Source organism: Micropterus dolomieu, linkage group LG15 (genome assembly GCF_021292245.1).
Source record: "Micropterus dolomieu isolate WLL.071019.BEF.003 ecotype Adirondacks linkage group LG15, ASM2129224v1, whole genome shotgun sequence".
Taxonomy (NCBI): Eukaryota; Metazoa; Chordata; class Actinopteri; order Centrarchiformes; family Centrarchidae; genus Micropterus; species Micropterus dolomieu.
In genome coordinates, this window is record NC_060164.1 from 14,635,730 (window position 1) to 14,657,877 (window position 22,148).

Genomic DNA, 22,148 nt, shown 5'->3' on the forward strand with positions numbered 1-22,148 from the left:
GTTAAGTCATTGTTGTGAAATGCAATATCCAAGGGAATACATGTTTCTCACAAGATCCCACACAAACCAACTAGCTCTGGCATCTGTATTAAATGATTTATTTGTGGCAGCAACCATAAGGAGATTAATGATGTATATAAACAAATATAATATGAATTGATTCTAAATCTCTCAACAAAAGCTACGTTCAAGCTTTGTTGGCACTTCATGGGCTCCCCTTTGATGGAAGTATTTTACAAGCCCTCCATGTTGATGTCCTAATTTAGACCTTTCCTTAGTTATCAACAAGATGTGTGCTTGTATTACAACCTGCAGGCTACTTTGCTGGATAGCTATTCTTCCCATAAGTTAATTTTATAAATATTAAATCGCCTTTGTGCAAATATCACATTTAGTTTGAAGATATGTTCTAGTAAATTATGATGCAGATAAAGAAAATAAGGGCACTCGAAACAATATATGCTTTGCTTGTGTGCCATGAGTGAAACAGCACCTGTCTGAAAGGTTCCTGGCAGCAGAAGAGAATCAAAACACACACACACACACACACACACACACACACACACCAGTTAATAGTCAGTGGGAGGTCTACCTGTGTGACCCAGCAGCAGGCTGCTCTGCTGAGCCCTCCTCCTCTCACCACCGTCACTGGTTTCCCTGGAAGCCGAGAGAAACCAGTCGGACGTCCCCTGCGCCCCCGGTTCACTCGCTGTTGAACTCGCACACTAGAGGAATGCGTGGCAAAACACGCTGTTTGTTAGGGTTTTCAGAGAGAAGAAGCGTCTTTTAACACGTGCATTTTCATTCCTAGCATGATAGTTCCCTTCTGGAGCCGACAAAGGCGTTAGAAATGTCTCACCAGCAGCGGCTTGTCCAGCTCTCCGCCGCTTCGCTCGCTGTAGTCCTCGGCCCGGATGAGGAGACTTTGCGCGCCGGCGGAGGGAAACTCAACGCCAATACTACGAGTGGCCAGGAGATTTTTGCGGACTTTAAGACACAAAACTTGCGCAGTTTCTGGAATAAAAGGCTTGTTAAGGCCATTGCTGAAGTGTATTTTCAGGGATGGATGGAAAATTTGGTGCTTTTCATTCAAGGGAACGCAAACAACTTGGAGGTGCTGAGAGAAGCGTGGATGCGCAGAGCTCTGAGGTCACCAAAGGGATTTATTATTAAAGCTGTCGGTATGTAACATCAATCTTGTCAATGAACTGTAACCAGTGGTATTATAAAGTACTATTATGAAGCAAACTATTGTAGTAATACAACTTTCCTTGTGCATCTTAAGTCCAGAATGTTTCCAGAATGTAGAGGCTGCAGTGCCTATTATAGGTATTATAGGTGTTGCAAAGGAAATAAAAACATCACAGTGAACAGCTACCACAGTTATGCAAGAGCATTTTTCTTTTTAGGGGACACTGTTGAGTCACACAACCAACATTTGTTTACCAAACTGACACAAATGTGCGAAAGCCATAAACTTTGAACAACATGTAGCTGGCAGAGTTTAACACCCCCCTCCCCCTTTACTTCTGGATTTTGTCATAAGAAATGTTGTCTTAGGCCTATTTTTAGTGTGTCCTTCTATCTGTAACTCTAGATTTGGGCAATTATGACCATTATTTTGTCATGAGATAAACAGGCAAGTCACTTGTTTCTTGGATGTTGCAAAGTGTAGAGACATAAAACTCTCAAAACAAAGAATGGTAATTATCTTTTAGATCACCGGCATAGCCACCTGATTTTTCTCCATTCTTCTTCTTTGTGCTTAAAAAATTGGCATAATTTGAAAAGAGGCTACATTTTGTTGCCATGAGCAGTGAAATGTTCACCAATTTCAAACCAGTTTCACCACCACAGGTGCTTTGTTTTTATCACTGACAAAGCTGTGGCATCAGTTCAAATAGCCTGTGGGAACATATTCCTTAAATCTGTATCACCCAAGTAATGTCTGCTGTGTTTGAGAGGATTTTGTGACCAATCAGCCTCCATTTGTTGTCGACACAGTGATATGTTTACCAGAGCTTGTTAACAAAGCTCTATATACGATGTAATTACTTATAATCTCTCCCCTTCTCTGGCTCTCCTTCTCAGATGTGTTTTAAAGCAGCATATACCTGCACGAAACAATGAATAGAAAGCCTCCCCGATCGTGTGGGCTGTAAATGCCTGAGAAAATGATAACCCTTTGTGGATTTTAGACTTAAAGACAGTGTTCTTAAGAGGTACTCAGGTTATTCACCCTGTTTTTTTAACGTTAGAAGAAACAAGCTAAACTGTAGGTTATAACAAATAGAGGTATGTGGGGATAGATGTTTATGTTTCTACCACAAAACACCACCTTCCACTTAAAATGATCCAATAAAACAACTACAGGATGCAATAGTTTTAGAGGCAGGTTTCCCAAATGGTGGAAGGATAGTTGAGCTGCAGCAGGTTCCTTTGCTCCTTTTGGTTGTTGAAACAGTGTCCAGGCAACACACACATATTGGCTGTGAGTTGCCATTTGGTCCAGCCGCCTTGCCTCAGTTTCATGATCTGTCTTTCCAATTATGTGTCTCTTTGTTTGAGTGCTGTTTTGTCTGGATGCACGCCTTGCCACTGTCTACCTTTTGTGTCAGTCTGCTTTGCCAGATTGAACAGTGCACGGACAAGTGAAGGGAGGAATGTGATGTGAAGGGGATGAAGAGACCACACAAGGGGAGCCCCAGGAGGGCATGGAGTGACGGAGGGAAGGGGTGGGGTAAGGGATGGGGGGGGGTTGGAGGTTGACATTCCACCCCGCTGTGAAAGAGTTTCTGGCCCTAAGCTTCAACTCAGCACACAAACAGACACCATATGAGTCAAAGGTGATGCTGAGCTTATTACTATGCGAAGCGTCAGCACAAAGGTGTGCACAGGCATGCATGAGCTCACAGTCGGATGCAAAGCAGGCGTCAATACATCAACAGGCTCTTCATGTTTGAGCTTCACACCAGAAACTTGTAAGCAAACACGTTTGCGTGTGGACATGTCACCTCCTTCTGTTCCTTAACAAATCCTGGATGGAAATTGACAGTGGCAGGCTGTCAGAGCCTGGTTTACTGCCTTCTCACTGAGGACTGGTCAGCAGTGAATCACTGCGTGACTGGCTGCCTACCGCTGCCGTTTTGCTGTTACCCAGAATTAATGTCCCTGTGTTTCACGGCCAGTGAGGGACTGTAGAAGTCAGACTCCTGGACTGATATCAGGCACGGACTTAAAGGCCTTGACATTGTCCTGATATAAATATGTCAGCTAGAAAACAGAAATGTTATGAGTTATGGGCTACAGTGAATTTCAAACCGCCCTATTTCCTCTCTCAGGTCATAGCAAGGTTGAGACGTGACTTTCCTGACGTGAGGAGGTTGTTTAATGGAAAGTAAAGGAATTAGTTTAGATGATGTTTCGCTAAATTGTAAGTGGAGAGAGACAAAGATGGTAAAACAAAGCTTCCAGGCAAACAAACACAATCACTCAGAGTAATTTGTGACAATTTCTCACTAGTCCTGTCTGGTTATCAGTGCTGATAGCCTGAGTGAAGACAGATTGTTCTGTGGGTCGATCCGCCACCTCCGGGCCTCTTCTAAAGGGGTGAATATGCAGAGGAGGTGTGCGGGAGTTGGGGAGGGTTGATGGAGGAAGGGGATCGTGGTGAGGTTAGGTCAGAGGTAAACAGACAGGGCGAGGAGTTAGTATGAACAGGCTTGGTTGTTATCCTTGTGGGAATGGGCCCCACTGGTACTGCAGTTGACCTCTCTGCTTCAGCTCATGCAGGGTGTTTCTCATTCTTCCTCTTTTACTCTGAAATTATGTCTTCTTCCCTTTTCTTCCTTTTAATTAATGATCAGTGTGAGTAGAGTCCAGATCCTTCTTGCTGAGAGTAATGACAGTCAATATGTTTACATTTACACTGTAACCTGAAAGCTTTAATAATCAGGTTTAGAAATGGTTTACAATAACCCTGTTTGGTTTTCATACATTTTTAATAACTAAGATAAGATAAGATATAACTTTATTAATGTAGTATCCTGCCGTAAACACAAAATATGAAAAGAAAAATGTGAGGTAATTGTTGTCTTTTGTTGTTTTTGCCTTAATAAATCTACCAAATTGAATTTTCCACCACTGTTGGTGGTGCTCCTGTTTGTTCATAGAAACCGTACCTTTTATCCTGCTCACTCTTTTAGACTTCCGCAATTTGTGGTATAGCAGAGACACATAAATACACATCAGAAAACAAAAGCAACATGTACAGGTACTGCATGTACACAATAACAACACCCATAGAAATCAAGCTAAGGTGTCTGCATGCCGCATGAATCCAAATAACTGACGAGTTATCCAATTCTATCAAATAGCTCATATTTACTCCAGTTCAGTTCCACTAAACTAATCTAGTTAAGATGTTTTACGCGAGAGTTGCAGTAATCAGCGTTTTGCTTTAAAGGAATTGTTCTACATTTTTGGAAATGTGCGTACTCACTTTCTTTCATGTCTCTGCTTTAACTATGGTGCTGAAACTAAAGGGCAATTAACTTAGCTTAGCATTTAAGATAGGTAGATAGCCTCGCTCTGTTCAAATTGAACTAGTTAAAACATGTAAATTAGTCAAATTTAGATGTGCCGGTAGGTGTATTATTTTGGCAAGAGCCAGGCAGGCCAGCAGTTACCTGCTCCTCCAGTCTTTATACTGAGCTAAGTTAATCACCTTGTGTGGTAATCAACAGTGGTAATGATCTTCTTGTCTAACTTAAAAGAGAACAAGCATATTTACGAAAATGTTGAACTATTCCCTTGATGAGATTTTAACTGATTTGTTCTTATGAATTAAAATGTATGAATCACCTTGTCAGAAAAATACTAAATTCTTACTGGAGAAATATCCAGGCTCCTGTTGAAACCAGAGTCTTCATACTGACAGTTAGCTGGTTCTGCATTATTTAGAGTCCTACTATTGTCTTGATCTGCAGCAGGATGAGCATGGCTCCACGGCCTGAAACATTTATATGGAGTCAGCTTGTGGTGTAATGAGGTGTCCTGTATCCACTCTACAATCAACCTCGGTAAACTGCCTTCGTCTTTGAACATGGACATAAATGACTCCTCTAGACAGGACTCCTACTTTCACCATGGAAAACACTTTTTTGGCCATTGTAGGACACACTGTAGGTCTCCCAATGTGTGTTTTTGGAGAGCAAGGGCACGGCTGTGCTGCACTTTTTAAGCCAAGTTTCCTTTTTAAATGGTATGTTTCATTTAACTCGCCATACCATGAGGTGGTGAAGCATTCCTGAAATGCTTCATTTACTCTTGAGATCATTTCCTGAGTTTGCCAGCTCAGAGAGCCTCATTTCTGCCTTTTACTTTCTGCTTGAAAGTGTTGTATTTTCACACAAGGGGTATCTACTTACATGAGGGTATTTTGTCAGAGTCTCAAAGCGCTTCACTAATGGTCATAACTCTTCCAGATGTTAGCTTATTAACCATGACACCCCCTTGCCGGGGCTTTCCTGGTTTAAATGGCCCACCCTGTCCTAACTAAGCAGCATGGGTCAAAGGTTACAACCTTCTTGCTAACAAGCCGCTTTGAGGTCAGTTAGCTTCAGAGGGTTTGTTAAAAGGCAAACAAACATCAATACAGTATCCAGGTGTTCTTCACTCACTGACCGGTTTAGCTTTTGTTGGTTGTTTACAGCAATGGCTCCCAACTTAAAATTTTGTCTGACATACCCCAATGCCACCCACCATGTTCCAACTATAGTCATATAAATTGTAAACTGGAACACCATTTAATAACAAGTGGATATTGTTACTATGAAAATTTCATACTACTGAATTGTTGGTGTTGTTTAGGTTGCTTTGGTCAAGTTTGCATTCATTCTACTAGGTTACCAGTGGTAAAAGTTCAAATTTAGCTTCAACCATTCATTACTTTAAGATAACTGTTTATCCATTACTTTAGTTTCATTTCATCTGTTTATTGACTACTTTTAGCTATTTCAACTGCTTATGCGGTTCTTTAATTATTGTAAATTTACTAAGGATCAGCACAACACCAACCAGATGTTTATTTTACTCCTCAACACATATGGATATATTTTAATCAAGTCCCAATTTCCATTTTTTAGTTGAGTTTAGTTAGTTGAGCGTTTCCTGAAGGCTATCCCCTGGTAACTGCAGGAGTGCCCCTGTGTTTTGTTTTTACTTAAGACATTGCTAAATTAACAAATCCCATGATTTGTTGATGTATTTGTCTGTATTTTATTAAGACAAGTTTGATGAAGGGAAACACTCACAGAAGGTGCATTTGTGTGAGATCTGTTCCGCTCTGCTCAGTTACAGCTACCATCTGAGCTGCTCTTAAACAATATTGGTTAAATATAATAACTCTCGAGCTCCCTTGACACTAATAGTATGACATTACGCTGTTATACAAAATATATGCTGCTGTTTTTCAGGCTCAAAATGATGATTAGTCTGTATTATGACAGCGGTTGGTTCAATCTTGTTCTCCTCACAAAAACAGAGGAGGAATGTTTTTGGAAACCATAAACCATATGTGCTGGTACCCCAACAGTGTAGAGTCTGACTTGGTGTTGGTTTGGTAGACCTAATTTCATTTATCCTAAATAAACGTTTTTTACTTAATGTAATGGAAAGAAAAGTAGCTGCTGTGATTTGTGTAGCTTTGTTGTTACTTTAGATTGATTTTCAAATTGCATTGTTGGTATAAGTTAATTAGGCTGCAGTCTTAAACAATCACCACTCATATTATCTTTTACTGCGAGCACAAAGGGTATGTCTCTACATTTATCTAAGACGCTTTCTGTGCTTGTAAATGATGGTTTAGTACACGGTTCAGATATGAGGAAACCTTGACCTCTTTTCTCAGACATGACCCTCCATGGTGTCTACACATGTGTGAGGGACTATGTGTGTGCGTGCATGCCTCTCAGCACATCATTAGCCACATCCTTTCCCATTGAGCAGGAAGCTCACCCCTGGTGCAAATCAGGCATCTCTGCTTCTTGATCGACCCAAATATTGGACTCACCCATAGTGGTGGAGTGGAGCGGTGCCAACAATAACAGCTGAGGAGTTTTCTCTATATCCCTCAGCTTATACACCCTGTCAGCGGCAGCTTGGGTTTCCCTCCTGGGATTTATCTTCATTCACTCTCTGGTCAGACAAATGGCTCGACACAAAAGTGAGCCTATATTGCATTAAATTTGGTTTTACTATTACTCTTCACTTTCCTGACAGGATGTTTTCTTTGCTTCATTTAGCATTGATAAATTCAGTGGTATGCTAACATCGGTTCTGTGATAGCACAGGGTCGTTATTGTATTTCAAGAGTGAAAGATACTTTCAAGGACCACAGCAGAGCTATGAGCTGACGGGTTGCAAGGCATTAAAAAAGCGATGGATCACATGGCAAACACCGGACGGGAGCTCTGTTCTGGGATAACAAACACAGGAATCTGCAGCACCTTGAGCTCGGTTAAAAAGGAGGAAATGGGTTTCATCTGCAACCAATGACTCCCATCACTCTTTATTAAGGGGTGTGGATCTGCTGGAAACCATCTTAGATTGTGTGTACATATGTTTTGGCGGCAGGGTGTTAGTGGGCAAAAGCCATATGGGTGGAGTCGGGTAAAAATACCTGAATCTTAAGACAAAACATGGGAAACCAGAGGCTCTTGCTTATTTCTGAATTCCGTGGTTAGTACAAGAGTGAAATGCAAAGCACTGTTTAGTTTTATCATCACTGAAACATTGCAGAAGTGTCATAAAAATGCATATTGTACAGGTGTTTAAGTTACAAAGACCATAAATAGTGACATAAGACAGAAGCTAAAATGTAACTTTCTGTTCTGACACCTTCTGTTACACACACACAAACAAAGATTGAATACAGGACAATTTTTCACTATTATATCAGTCAGCCAGGAAGTTATATACTAGCCCCACACAATTGAGTGCCAAAAGGTCTGAACAACATCAGGGAATCACTGTCTGAATCACTTTCTTAGCATTGTTTTAGTTGATGATAAAGTAGTGGCTGAGATAATAATAATAATAAAACAAATAATAAAACAAGAAACCAGATGAAAACAAGAAAACTTTTGTATAGAATTAAAATACAGCTAAAAGAAAATAACTATAGAAATCCACTAAAATCGGGAAAGGCTCTCCTATAAATGTATGTTTTAAGAGTTCATTGACTGAGCTGCCCTGATTTCCTCGGGCAGGCTGTTCCAGAGCCTCGGGGCCCTGACTGCAAAGGCTCTGTCCCCTTTAGTTCTCAGTCGAGACTCTGGAACAGACATCAGACATCTGCCCGAGGATCTTAAAGTAGATGCCAGCGCATACGGTCAGAGATAAAACAGAACAAATGATTTTTTGGTTCTGGTTAGAAGCCTGGCAGCTGTGCTCTTTACAGTCTGGAGTCGATCAATAGAGTTTTAGGTCAAGCAAGTAAAAAGGCTGTTGCAGTAATCCAGGCTTAATGAGATGAAGGCATGTAAAATGGTCTCAGTGTCCTTAAAAGTTAACATTGATCGTATTTTCGATATATGTCTAAGATGGTAAAAACACGATTGCACAAGCCTTGTGGTGTGCTGCTTGAAACTTAGATTGTCAGACTGTTAAACCACACGCCAAGATTCCTTGCAAGAGGATGGTACTATGTTTTGACCCAAAGACTCATTAGAAATAAACAGTGAAAACGCATACACTGTAAGATTTTAAGTAGACATGATATTGTGGAGATATAATAGTTATTGGGACTTTTCCCTCCTTTATGCAGAGGAAGAATATAAGCAACAATCCATCCATCCTTTGATATTGATTTAAAAAATATTATTTTAAAGATGTACACATTTATTTTATCTTTTTATCAACTACCTAAGTAATGTTAATTTATCCATTCATGCATTCACTCTATCTTTTGCATTTTGCAAAAAACCTTTTATAGTAAAGCTTAAAATGTTTTTTCGGGTATGATGCAAGCTGTGGGATAAGTATCACTAATACCAGGGTCAAATTAGTTTGAAGTCCTTGAATTCAGTTTTGAAAGACAGAACAGACAGAATACCAAAACCACCAAGAACCGCGGAAGGGAGCCGATTGTGTCCTATGAATACTGAGCTTTTATGTATTTCAAATTCTTTCAGCACTCATTCAACGCTTCATGACATTGACAGAAAAATTGAGCTTTGTATGAATAACCATAGTCTCCAAAGTCTGAAAAAAAAACCTTATGATGTCATGCAGGATTATTTATACAAGGGACTGAAAGTCAGGGTATCTAATATTAATTTTGGCCATCATTCTCTGGAGTGTCCCTTTTAACCGAACATCATCTATTAAGATGAAATGTTTAGATTAGTCTTGAACACATGCGATCTGGGCTGAAGTAGTTACTCGGGAGATTGTGACAAATTTGGCCTTAGAGGAGGGAGAGGACTTGGATATAGTTTCTACACATCTAGTGATTCCAACAGAAATGTGAAAAACATGTACGTGGCCATTAAAGAAGAAAAAGAAAGGCACTGTGGTCCACATTTAAATGCCTTTGGCTTGCCAAGCATCTGGCATACTGTGGGGTAATGTTCATGTTCATGAAAGCAGACGAGAGACAGATATGTTGAGGTGTGGCCCATCAAGTATGAGGAGGTGTGACGTTTGCAGTAAAAAGACAACAAAAGTGAAGATAACATGTTTTTATTCCTGTCTCCTGGCACTGTTTATTTGTATCATGTTACACAGACCTCTTTGGGCTGTGCTGTTAAATACAGCCCTCTCTACCTTCACATTGTTACTGGTCTTATGTTAAACACCCGGTCAGGTGTGTTTCCTATTTCCTAAGAACACGATAACAGGGGATTTTGTACACTAGTTTAGTACCAGGTCATTTATTTGTAAAATTGTTCTGTCTGTGAGTCAGATGGTAAAGACATTGTTTAATGGAAGCAATTACAGCTGCAGGGATTTGCAGCCAAGATCTATGCTGACCAACTATGTGAGCGTAGATGTTTTAAGCTCTGTGAATGTCAGTTTGAGAAGCTTAGTCACAGCATGTTTATGCTTTCTTGCCAACATGTGTTAAATGTCAAAGGGTTGATTTGGCAAAGTGAGTCTCAAGGCTAAAGCTGGATTATAGATATCCATACTATACTTCTGCTGCTGTTTCTTCTTTTTCTTTGGCTTTGTATTGCATGTGGCAGGTCGCTGCCACAGTAAAGGTTTCTATGGTGATTTGAGTCAACACAAAGCCTGCCTGTGTTTCTCCTCATCGCTCAAAGCTCATGAGTCCTCTTTAGTCATGGTGTTTTGACTCTTTCTCTTATCTCTTCTTCTCATGAGTACTTTCAGATGCAGCATTCAAACGTCAGCGTTCATATCCTGACAATAGGCCCAAATTAGATTAAATAATGCAAAATGTTCTCCAGATTTTATCTAGTTTTTGTGAGTCAGCTGGAAATGTTAACCTGCCAACAAATGCGTTTTCTCAAACACTGATTACAAAGAGGGCACAGTCCAAATTTCACTCCTTCTCCTCCCACTTCCACTCTTCACTTAATATTTAAACACGAGCACTCTGAGATACTGAACCGCCAATGGGTCCGATTAAATATTTACCTAATGCCGTCAAGTTTGGGCAGGAATGCTGATTTTATTGTAGTGAATCAGTGGCTCAGTCTTTCCAATTTTATTGATTTATTGATTGATTTGATATTAAGCCGTGTTGATAAAATTTTGCCAAGTACATACAGGAAGGTCATTTCATTACATTCAACAAAAGATATGTATTGCAAACATTTTAATGTAATGTTTATGGCCAAACAGTATTTCACCAAGTGCTTTCAGAGTGGAGGGGCAGGAAAGGGCAGTGTCATTAGACTGGGCGAGGTTTGGTTGTTGGGACATTCGGGCTGTGATTGCTTTCTGAAGCGATCTTTTCTCTAAGTTTATTGGGCCATTTAACCGTAACGCCCACTTCTGTGTGTTCTATGGGAGTGAAAGAAACAAACTTGTAAAGCACTTTTAAAAAGTGTGATGCACACACACACATGCACGAGAAGGGGAGGGCGGAGTCATGGAGGCCTGTTAGACCAAAAAACCCAAAACAAAGAGAGGTGGTCGTGGGACTGGGAGAGACTCACGGCATAAATTACAGTTGGCATCTGTTCCCATTACACTGAATCTGAATGTTTGACATTGTCTCACCAGAGACTTAATTCAGATCTTTCACGTACAGCCTGTAGATTCAATGAAGCGTGTTCTTCACAAGGTCTCAGTCGACAAGAGACAGGGAGGGATTTTGCAGTTTGGGCAGGCCTCAAGTTAATGTTGAATGCATGCAGTGTGTCCTTAATGAGGGAGAGAGAAGATTAGCCTGTTTGCCTACTGGAGCCTAAAAGATTAGACGATACCAGGATGAGATAAGATGGTGTGTGTCCGTGAGTGTGTGTTTCCAGAGAGCCCATGGAGTGAGGGGTTGTGGCAATAGGCCTGATTTTTCAGTTTGATTTTTATCTGTGATAGCATTAAGGTGAAATGTCAAGTACTAGATTCAGTCACAAGTTGTGCAACCTTCTTTATTGCTTTGGTTTCTTGTCTCCCATCGAGGAATGACTATGGTTTCCTGTCTGTCAAAATCTGTAGATGCATGTTTAGATGTGATAGGATGCTTTCCCCCTTCAGAGCTGCAGGGTCACTCCCATATGGCCTGGTTGGCTTGTGCACTTGGGTATCAACAAGCTCTGCTGTGAGCTAAATGCTATCATCTGCATGCTAAGATGTTCATAATGCCAAAAGGCAGGTATAATGTTTAACATGTTCATTGGTTTAATGTGTTAGCATGCTAATATTTGGCACCAAACACAAATTACAGCTGAGGCTGATGGGAATGTCATTTGTTTTACAGATATTTACTCATAAACCGAAGTATTAGACAAATTAGAAATTTTGACCTGATGATGCAGCAAGAGGAAACGTTAAGGGATCACCAAAGGTATTACAATTCATAATAAGTGGGACATGAATGTCTGTACAAAATGGCATGGCAATCCATCCAACAGTTGTTTAGATATTTCAGTCTGGACCAAAATGGTGGTCTGATCAACATTGCCATTGCTAGAGCCACGGAGGTAGTGTGGCTAGAAGCACACAACATTATAATCAAGGTTTCACATCAAGGTGCAAATGTGTGCGCTCGTTTGTCTGACTGCATGTTTGTGATGTGATCAAAGCTAAGCCTCGCCTCATTTATCATACATCATATACAACATGTTTGATCTGTGTGTTACCAATGCGAGGTCAACAGCTACTTTCAGCTTATAAATGCCAAATTTTAGGGTGACTTGATGTCTATCCATCTAACCTAAATGAGAGGTCATAAAATATTGCTGTATTATATGTGTTGTTGCAGGATTTCAAATGTCCCTTTAATCTGTATCACTTTGACCGTCACGTTGCAGTACTCATGGGAAAATGTTTTCTCCTTTGTGTTCAGTAAAGATAATTTAGAGTTAGCGTGACTCTTAGATTAAAACATTATTTTAAATACATCATGGAAGGTCTACAGTATGTACCGTATGGTGTGGTGTAGTATTATTTTAAGAGACTGGAGGTAATGCAATCACGTACAAAATGGGACTCATGTGGCTGTGAGGCCAGCTAACGACACAGCCATGTGAATACATGTGGTATTGATCATTGTCAGCAGCCAAAAAGATCTCAGTGGGGATAGAGAAGAGAAGGTCTCTGTCAATCATGAGCATTTTTCATTTTCATACCCCAGGCAGCAGTTTATTGTGACATGGAAGGTTTATGACATGGGAAGAAATAGTTGTAATGAACTCTTTTAATCCAAATTGGCATATAAAGAATGCATTACGCTAGTGGTTCTCAATGAGATACTATGGATGCAAATTTGGAGGTCATGGGATGACATATAGGATAAAAAAAAGAATATTCCTACTCCTATTGCTGTACTATATCAAATGAACTTACTCTGTGCCTAAACGGTTTGCATAGTTATGATTTTCACGGTGGGTCACAAGTCATTGTTTTACTCCATGTTTTCAGTCTCTCCTGGAAGACCTCTATGATGTTTTACTCAGGTGTTCACATGAAAAATGACAAAAAAAGTTTTGTGTAACAAAAAAAGAGAGAAGTTCTAACTATGGCCCCTTTCTCACTGCCGATCCATTCATGGCATGAAGTGGGGGAGAGTGTCAGATTGTCGGTTTTGGAAAGTTACAGAAATGGTTGGAAAAATTGGTGTAGTGTCCCTTTTTAATGGATTGTGCTGAACCGCTGCTCCTCCTAATTTAAGATAAGTCTGGTCTCCTTTTTGACTCTCAAGATGTCATTTCCCTCCCTCCTCCTTGTGGCACAGAGTTCGGTTGCCATGGCACCCAGCAGGGTATTCATGCTGTGTATGACAATGAGTGTAATGTTGGCGGCCCGTTCTAAGATTACAGGAACACAGAGGTCTGTTCCCCCTGGAGAGAAGACCGTTACAACAGTGGACTTCCCTGACGGTCACACCTGCTAATGTTAGACTCAATAAACACTAATCCTTTGCCAGGCCCACCCTTCTATCACAACAAATAAACAGTTGTAGGTGTATTTTTGTCTTTTGTTTTATTGTCAGTCTCATTTTTCTGTTAGTCAGTGCTGCTATCATGCTGTAATTAATTGAATGACATGTGGAAAACATGCTCTTGCTTGAACCTATTTCTGTTTTTAACTCCCTTAAGAGTATAAATCATGCTAGCAGTTGTCCGACAGGATATCCTGCTTTGGTCAGAGAGGATAACACTGGATCTACCAAAACTAGTAATTTCCCATTAGCTTATTGATTCCCTGTGATTAAGACATTAATTATCTGCCTCCCCTTCCTCTGACCCTATCAAATCCTTGTTGGCCTTTTGACTGTTGACAGTGGTTATAAGTGGTTGCCATGTGGACAGCCTGCCAGAGATTCCTATAGGAAGTTAACAACAATGAGAAGCTAAGTCAGCAGCACTAATTCACTGCCCAGGGAGACTGCTTTTGAGATATCCGTTCTGAGGTTTAGTCAGATTAACGTCTTCTGTCGGGCCAAGGAGAGGCAGATGGTTTTTTTTTTTTTTTTTTTAACAATCCCTCTGTTTCATAGGATCAGATTTACAATGAAAGATCCCTGTCTGTGAGACTTATGAGCCTTAAGTGAGCTCACAGTGCTGATAATTGTTTTTTTACTGACTTTGCTTGACTTATTTCTCACTGAGGATAAAACATTCTCTATTTAAGCAAAACACAGAATCTGAAGCAGTGTGATTAATACATTTCAGCGAGGAAAAAGCTGCTCTGTGGTCAGTGTTTTCTGCTACTTTTTATTTAATTGGGTACGTAAAGATCATTTGGGTGATTTCCATTTCCACCTACAGGGAGTAAGACTATATTCCAATAAATAAGCTCTGTAGGGTTGGCTTGACATGCAACGACTGATAACTGACCAACATCAAAACCAAACGATTGTACCCCTTTTCCCTATTCAAATTATCATTCTGTCTATTATTATGCAGGTTCTAGGCTCTGATTGGACTACTTTTTGTCATTCAAATCTGGCAACACTGTCTGTGGTACCAATTACACATTCCTTGTCAAATGAAAGTTATTCATGGGCGTGCCTGGATCTATCAGTATTTGTGTGTTCTGTCATGCTTTACCATGCCAGATATTTGATTAGTTGTTTATTTTCCCTGCCTCGGACATAAGTGGTTCAAGTGTGAGGGTTGTAAATGTTTAGTTTACGTCAAGTGGGAGCTTGGCAGAGTTTTCATTGAATGCCCTGGGGTTGATGGGAGAATCACTCACAGACACACACGCCACATGTTCAAGCTTAATTCCACATTCACACACAAAGTGTTGTTGTCAGCACAAAATGTGAAAAACATGCTGAAGCTCCAACTGGCTATTAAGAATGATTCAAATATATGAGTGTGGCATTTTTTTTTTCACTCAAGCTTGCACTTAAGTTGTAATGGGTAAATAAAATACAGCAGGTAGAGTGTGATCACTGAGCACTTTTTGTGTTAGGTTACCACATTGTCTCTTATCCCTTCTTTTACCCATTGTGCTGCTTACATTAATGAGGTGTAGCTGATTAACTAAAACCAATTTTCCAGTCCTGTGGTTAAGGTTATGGTCATGCCCTTGTGTGTGCTTTTCAAATGAAGGGAGATTGTGTTAACCCAGCTCAGGTGCTAATCATTCATCAGCAGTGGGATGTGGTTTGTTTTGGTGCTTTCACTGAGCTCACTTCTCATTAGTGAACATCCCTACTTGTGGTCTGTGTATGAGTATATTTTGTGGAGAATTACTCAAAAAAAGCAGACGTTAGTATGTCAATATTTTAAATAATCGCTCAGGGGTTTGTAATGCATTCTTAGGGATCCCACTGTAGTTATGCACAGCAACACTTGAACTCAACTGTATACCTAAGTCCACATTAAGTTTTGATGTCCTATCCTATTAACGTGGTGTGGATGAGTCTTTATGGTGCTGCTATCCTCACCCCTCCTGCTCTCTTCACTATAGGCACACAAAAAAAACAGTGCGTGAAGGAACTTAACCACTGCATGATGCTCCAATTACATTTCTCCAAATGAAACTCATGTTGATGGCTTTTGATTCTAAAATTAAACTTTTCTAAAATGTCTGGTAAGCTTTAAAAGCAGATTTATGATTTGGTAGCTGTGTGGCTTCTGTCTTATAGGTTCCCACAGTTTGTTTGTATGTCAGAATGAGTTTCAAAATTTTTTCAGTGAAACAAATTTTTGCAAGACTGTTTCTTATATCTGAATCTTTCTCACTTTCGGTAACGTGTTTATCTAAGGGCACCTTCTAGACATGTGGGGCTGTATGATATGGGGGACAGGATATCTGATCTGCCCAGCAGGCAGACCTGTGGTCATTTCTTTGGGAGTAATGGAATTTCGCGGTCTGTCCCAGCACTGATGGAATTTCAAAAGCAGTCAGGCATGGTTCATATAACTCACATAAATAGACCACCACGGTCATGATTTAGAAGTTGGTTAGGAGAGGAATGTCAACTTCAGTACTTTAGGTTGTTTTCACTGGCAGCACAAGTCAGAGAGGGGCCTCTCTAACCCAGGTGTGTTTGAGGGTACTGCAGCAGACCCACCTGTTTCACTCTGCTGGTGTGTGTGTGTGTGTGTGTGTGTGTGTGTGTGTGTGTGTGTGTTTCAGGTGACCTGTCCTCAGTGCAGATGTCCCCTGTCCCACAGTCCCAGTTCATTCCCTTGGCAGAGGTGTTGTGCTCAGTCATCTCAGATATGAACTCCTCTGAAATTCTTGTCAACCAGGAAGCACTTATCAATTACATGAGCAAAGCCCACCCAGGTAATCCATAAAATCGTTTGACATTTTACACATTATATTTGTAAATTATACTGTTGTAATTTTTTGCAGATGTAAATCCAACGTAAATATTTTGCACAACCCTATACTAACTGTACATATCCTTTATTATTATTTATCTTTTCATATAGAATTGTCAATTTTATGGAAACAGCTACCCTGGCTCTGTCCAACAGTAACAAAATCTGCCTACCAGCACCTGTAAAACTCATTAAGTGTTGCAACTAATGCGTTGGATCCCTGCAAAAACCAAAGTGTAAAAACGACAATTTGCTGTTTTAGGAGGGGTTGTGTGCACAACAATTTCTTGGCCCTAACTTCCAAGGATCAGTCCTGCAAAAAAAACCTTGTAAAACTGTGATGTCTTGCTTTTACACATTGGTTTTTGCTTGTTTCAAACAAGCAAGCAAGATATATTGTGTTAATTAGTGATCTTAGAGGTGCTCTTTGGATTTTGTTACCATAACACAGAGCTAGACTAGCTGTTTCCCCCGTTTCCAGACTTGCTAAGCTAAGCTGGCTGTAGCTTCATATTTAAATGACAGATAAAAATGTGGTATCAGTCTTATCTAACGCTGTCAGAAAGCGAATAAGCATATTTTCCAAAATGTCAAACTTTTCCTTTAGGGAATTGGTATTATTAGACACACACTCTTAAACCAGAAACAATTTGTCCTGTTGCTTCTCTTTTGTCCTTAACACCCTTTGCTCTTTCTATGTCTCAGGGATAACCATCCCCACTCAGGACATCCTCTACAATGCTCTGGGCACTCTAATCAAGGAGCGTAAAATTTACCATACAGGTGAGGGCTACTTCATTGTCACGCCACAGACCTATTTCATCACCAACAACATGGTCCGAGAGAAGAACTGGTGGACATCTGGTTCAGCAGATGACCCTCCCTCACCTCCTCCCATTACTTACCTATTGAGCAACGATGCCTGTGTTGAGAGCTCTCAAACGCTGCCAGTGGCGCACTGCAAGTCTTGCAGCTGCTTCAGCCCTCTCCAAACGTCCACTAATATCGCCTCCACTACTGTAACAGCTACCGTTCCTCCCTCAACTGTCCCAGACCAGCATTCTGTTTCCGTTTCCATAAGTGAATGCACAGGCAAGAGCTTAAAGTGGCCCCGACCGTTAGATCACAAACCCACTGTTCAGCATCAGTCCACCACCACAGCGGCAGATTGTCAAGCAAGTGAGATCAGCAAAACTACAGCCACTACTAACGCCACTGGCCGCAAAGAAAAAGACAACAAACCAGGAAGGAAGTTTGGTCTCAGTTTGTTCCGTAGGAATGGAGGTAAAAAAGAGAAGCCCAAGAAGGAGTATGCATCATTTTCAGGTCAGTTCCCTCCAGAGGAGTGGCCAGTAAGAGATGAGGAGGACCTGAACAACTTACCCCGTGACCTGGAGCATGCCATCATCAAACGCATCAACCCTGAACTGACGGTGGACAACTTGACACGGCACACGGTCTTAATGAAAAAGCTGGAGGAGAGAAAGGACAAGGGGTTAGACAGAGTGTTGGACAGGGGTCTGGATAAAGACAATAAGGGAGTGGACAAGGGAATGTCTACTGAGATCCTAACATTCTCAAAACCCAGGCATCATCACTCCTCTAAGGCAGCGGCAGGGAAAAGATCTGCTCCGAAGGCCTCTCGCAGCAAAAGGAGGGCCCATTCCTCCAGAGAGAAGCAGAGGGTTAAGAGTAAGGCTCCCATATGTGTGGATGATTATCCGGAGGGGGAGGATTTGATCCGTGCTCGGCTCAGAGTGGAAATCCCTGTTGATGAACCAGATCAAGTGGAAGAAGGTGGAGCTGTTGAGGGAAAATCCCTTTATAAGAAACGCATTGAAAACCCTTTCCAGACTCATCCAATCAAAGAAGCTGAGACTGTTATTCCCACCACCATCAACAGAGAGCAAAGAAGACGAGAGGTGAAAGAGGGCAAGGCCTCTGGGCCAGGGAGAAAGGAACGAACAAGTCACCGCTCCAAATCGTGGGATCCACATCGGGCAAAAGTGATTGCAGTAGATGGGGAGCATGCAGGGAAATCCCCTACATCTGAGGACAGGTATGACTGTGTCCATGAGAGAGACCTTACTGCTAATCATCATATCCAAGCAGACATTAGGCTCAAAAGAGAGCTGCCTCTGGACTACAGCTCAGCCTACCCACAGAGCAGTACACTCAGGATAGACGACAAGGTCCGACATCAGACCGAGGGAAGCCGCAAGGAGAGCTGGGAGAGAGAAGGCAACGCTGTACCAGACCACAGCCAAACTATAGATGACGGCCTCTCTAACATCCAGCAGTGCTCCAATACCAATGCCACTCTCTCTACCCATCCTTATGAGCCTGTCATAAACCACTCATATGACCCACCTATGCCCTGGCCCAAGCCCTCTTTACAGCGGAAACACTCCCTCAGACTCTCCGTCCCACAAAGGGATGATATTCAGAAGCCCGACGAGCTCTCTTCACACCAGCAGGCCTGTGAAACTACAGCCACCCAGGAACAACAGGAGATAAGACCCGTCAGTATCAGTGATAGAGAGAAAAGGACCGTGAGCCAGGGAGAAAGGCCAGAACTGATAGCTGACAGCACTCTCTCCATAACAGACACTGATGGCTTTATAGAAGAAGACTATAGGCTCTATCAGAGACCGGGAGAGCAGGAGGATGAGGATGCCTGCAGTTCCTTGTGTCTGAATGAGGAGGAGGTTATTGATGCTGCAAATGTGTACCGAACAGGTGTAGCGGACTACCATGGCCACCAGTTGGTTTACCGTAATAGTGAATCTGATTTGCAATATCAGGGACCCCACAATCACTATTATAATTCCAGCTTTCACCAAACGCAAGTTGACTCGATACAAGATTCAAAGGACAGCACTTTCAAAGATCTCATTCCAGCAACCCAGAGGGAAGCTTCCCTCAAACCTGGGGAGACCAGCTGGAGACTCCATCATCGTCATCAACATCAGAGGACAAGATCACCAGGGGCCCAAAGTGATTTCAGCCCCAGACAAGACGCATTGAATCAGGGGGAAAGACGTCTCGCGGCCAACCTTGATTTGGATTGTCCGGAATCATCTGAGGTTGCAGACAGTAGCATCTTTGATTACTGCCAGACTAGTGAGATAGAATCAGACACAGAGACTGTGCGTAAATCAGCTGACGAGGGCGACGGTGAATCTGCTCACTGGGCAGCTGAGGTGGAGGAAGTGCAGGAGGATGAGTTCGATGAGACTGGTTTTCTTCAGACCCAAAGAACTGTTCTGAGCATGCCCAGTGGAGCCAGGGGGGCAGAGATTGGGGAAGCGGTGGAAATGGGAGAGAACCAGAGCATCACAGGAGACAGTGGTATAGATTCTCCTCGGTGAGTGCCTCTCTTTATAGTTCATATTATCTGAAAAAAGATGCTGTGATACTGTGATTATTATAGCTACCTTTGAGACCAGGGGTATGTTGTCAAAGCCTTTGAATTTACTGAGTTAGACAGCTAACGAGAGAAAAAAGATTCACAACCAATAAAGAAATTCTACTAATCCCTTAGCCCAGATGCGCATTATCTTCAAGCCAGTGTTTTACTAGTTTTCACACCTTAAGTTCCAGTCTCCAGAATGTGGAGACACCAGACTCTATCTCAATCTGGAGACAGGCAAAATAAACACTGTACTGAGGTTAGTTAACCTGTGGGTTACATGTCTGTAGTTGGCCTTACTCCCAATTTGTGTTTTTTTCTTTAAAGTAAGCTGAACAAACACCTTGTGACCAATAATAGCATCCAGTATTTGGACAGAAGGGAGTCATTTTGATAATTACGTGTAATTGCTGTGCAGCACTTAAATTCTCATGTTATAATCAAAGAGGAAGAAAAGACTTATTTTCTGACATTGTGGGTGTGTGGGTGGACAGATGGAGAACACGTCATCTTGTCCAAATTGCATATTTATAGAAAATATCAGCCTCATGCTGCTCTCCCCCCCCCTACAGGACCCGTGTCAGTCTGGCCTCCAGCAACACTGTCATTCTGGAGGGTCTCAAGAGAAGAGGCTTTTTACAAAACTTGGAGAAACTGCATTCAAAGAGCAACGCCATTCGACCACAGAGCTCACTGCTGCAGCTAACTCCTGTCATGAACGTATAGCAGAAGCTGAAGCTTTGTATTGGAACGTTGTGTCTTAACGTAGGCCAAAACCATGTGCTTAAATCTTAAGTTCTATGCATCTGCTAGGTCAGAAATCCAATAAGGAGGGTTCGCACTTTGTTGCCTACATCCACATATTGACAGGCCTACATATTGCAACAAAAGTCTGTGTACAGATGTACAGTATGTGTGTGTATATATATATATATATATTATTTTGTAAATAATTTTAAAAGTGCTATGGTTGATCCCTTCATAGACCCCATTGTGTATGTGCTGATAATGCATGGAGTATCAAGCATTTTTTTGTCATGTAAATGTAGTTTTCTTTCTCTACATGCCTCATTGGTTAAAGTTTTTATAACAACAATAACATCTCCTAGCGTTTACTTTTTTCTCTTGTCTTGTAGCAATTACCACAAATAAAACTGTGTATGTCAACCATGGTGTCTTTCCTGTCATATTGCTTTACCATCAACATAAGATGAGTACCTGCAATGACAGTACTCATACTCAAGCAAAGAAATTGGGACTTATCAGTTTTGGCCTATATCAACTTCAGGAAGCAGTCTTGTCGTTGGCCCAGTATTACTTTTGTTGTTTTTATCCAATGGTTTTTATTTGAGGATGTAACTTAATAGAACTGCAAGATACTTTTATACTTCTTTTTTTCTGCAATGTTTACCCAGCATCTGTTGGTGGGAGATCTATCGGCATTTGCTTCAGCTTAAAAAAAACACGTTCAAGTGCTATCTCTAGTGTAAATGTGATGTAAGCCAGACATCGCTCTGCACCCTGAGGGCTGATAAGCCCTTATTTCCTGAAGGTTTCAGTGACAGTGGAACCTAACCAGGAGTGTCTACTACAACAGTCAACTTCAGGCTGCCCCCCCAACCGCGAAGGAATGTAAACCGGTGTAGTGTAAGAGCGGGAAGGGAGGTAGTTTATTATGTTGATGTTTTTACACAGTTCATTCCCAAGAGCTCACATATATCAGATTACACCTTGAACTCAGCTGCTCTGACAGGTTGAGTTTTTGGGAGATTCCAGTTTAAGACTTTAAAGAGTAAGAGTCCTATAAAAAGTGGTGTAACACACTCTAGATGTGACTGCTTACCGCACATCTGGAGTCTCCTCATTCAACTGCTTGTTGGTCTCTCAAAACTTTTAAGATTGGTAAAGAGTGACACCATGTGGACACATTTAGAAAACACGATGGATGAGAGTAATCCAATGTTGCTTCACTTCAGATCTCACCGTTTCACCATAATGCACCAGTCATGTTATTATGTAGGATCTTACAAATTAAGGTTCTCCAATTGAAATGCTTCTCCCATTTCATAACTGTACTCCACTGACCAAACACCACAAGAGAGTCAACAACCTTTATTTATCCATATATGCGCCACTCAGAAACTGGGAAGGTGTTACAGGATTTGCCCTTAAGAGAAGCCTATATGGATCATTTACAATTTTTCTTTCTACAATGAGGCCATTGACAAAAATGAAGGGGGGGGGGGGGGGGGGGAAAA

General features: G+C 41.4%; 1 protein-coding gene across 1 annotated transcript; it reads left to right on the forward strand.

The window, feature by feature from the left end:
- Positions 1-675: 675 nt before the first annotated feature.
- stox1 (storkhead box 1) lies at positions 676-21,027 on the forward strand. Its single transcript, XM_046069932.1, has 4 exons — positions 676-1,181; positions 16,288-16,440; positions 17,184-19,845; positions 20,463-21,027. The coding sequence occupies exons 1-4, from the start codon at positions 851-853 to the stop codon at positions 20,614-20,616; spliced, it is 3,300 nt and encodes a 1,099-aa protein (XP_045925888.1). The 5' UTR covers positions 676-850; the 3' UTR covers positions 20,617-21,027.
- Positions 21,028-22,148: the final 1,121 nt, after the last annotated feature.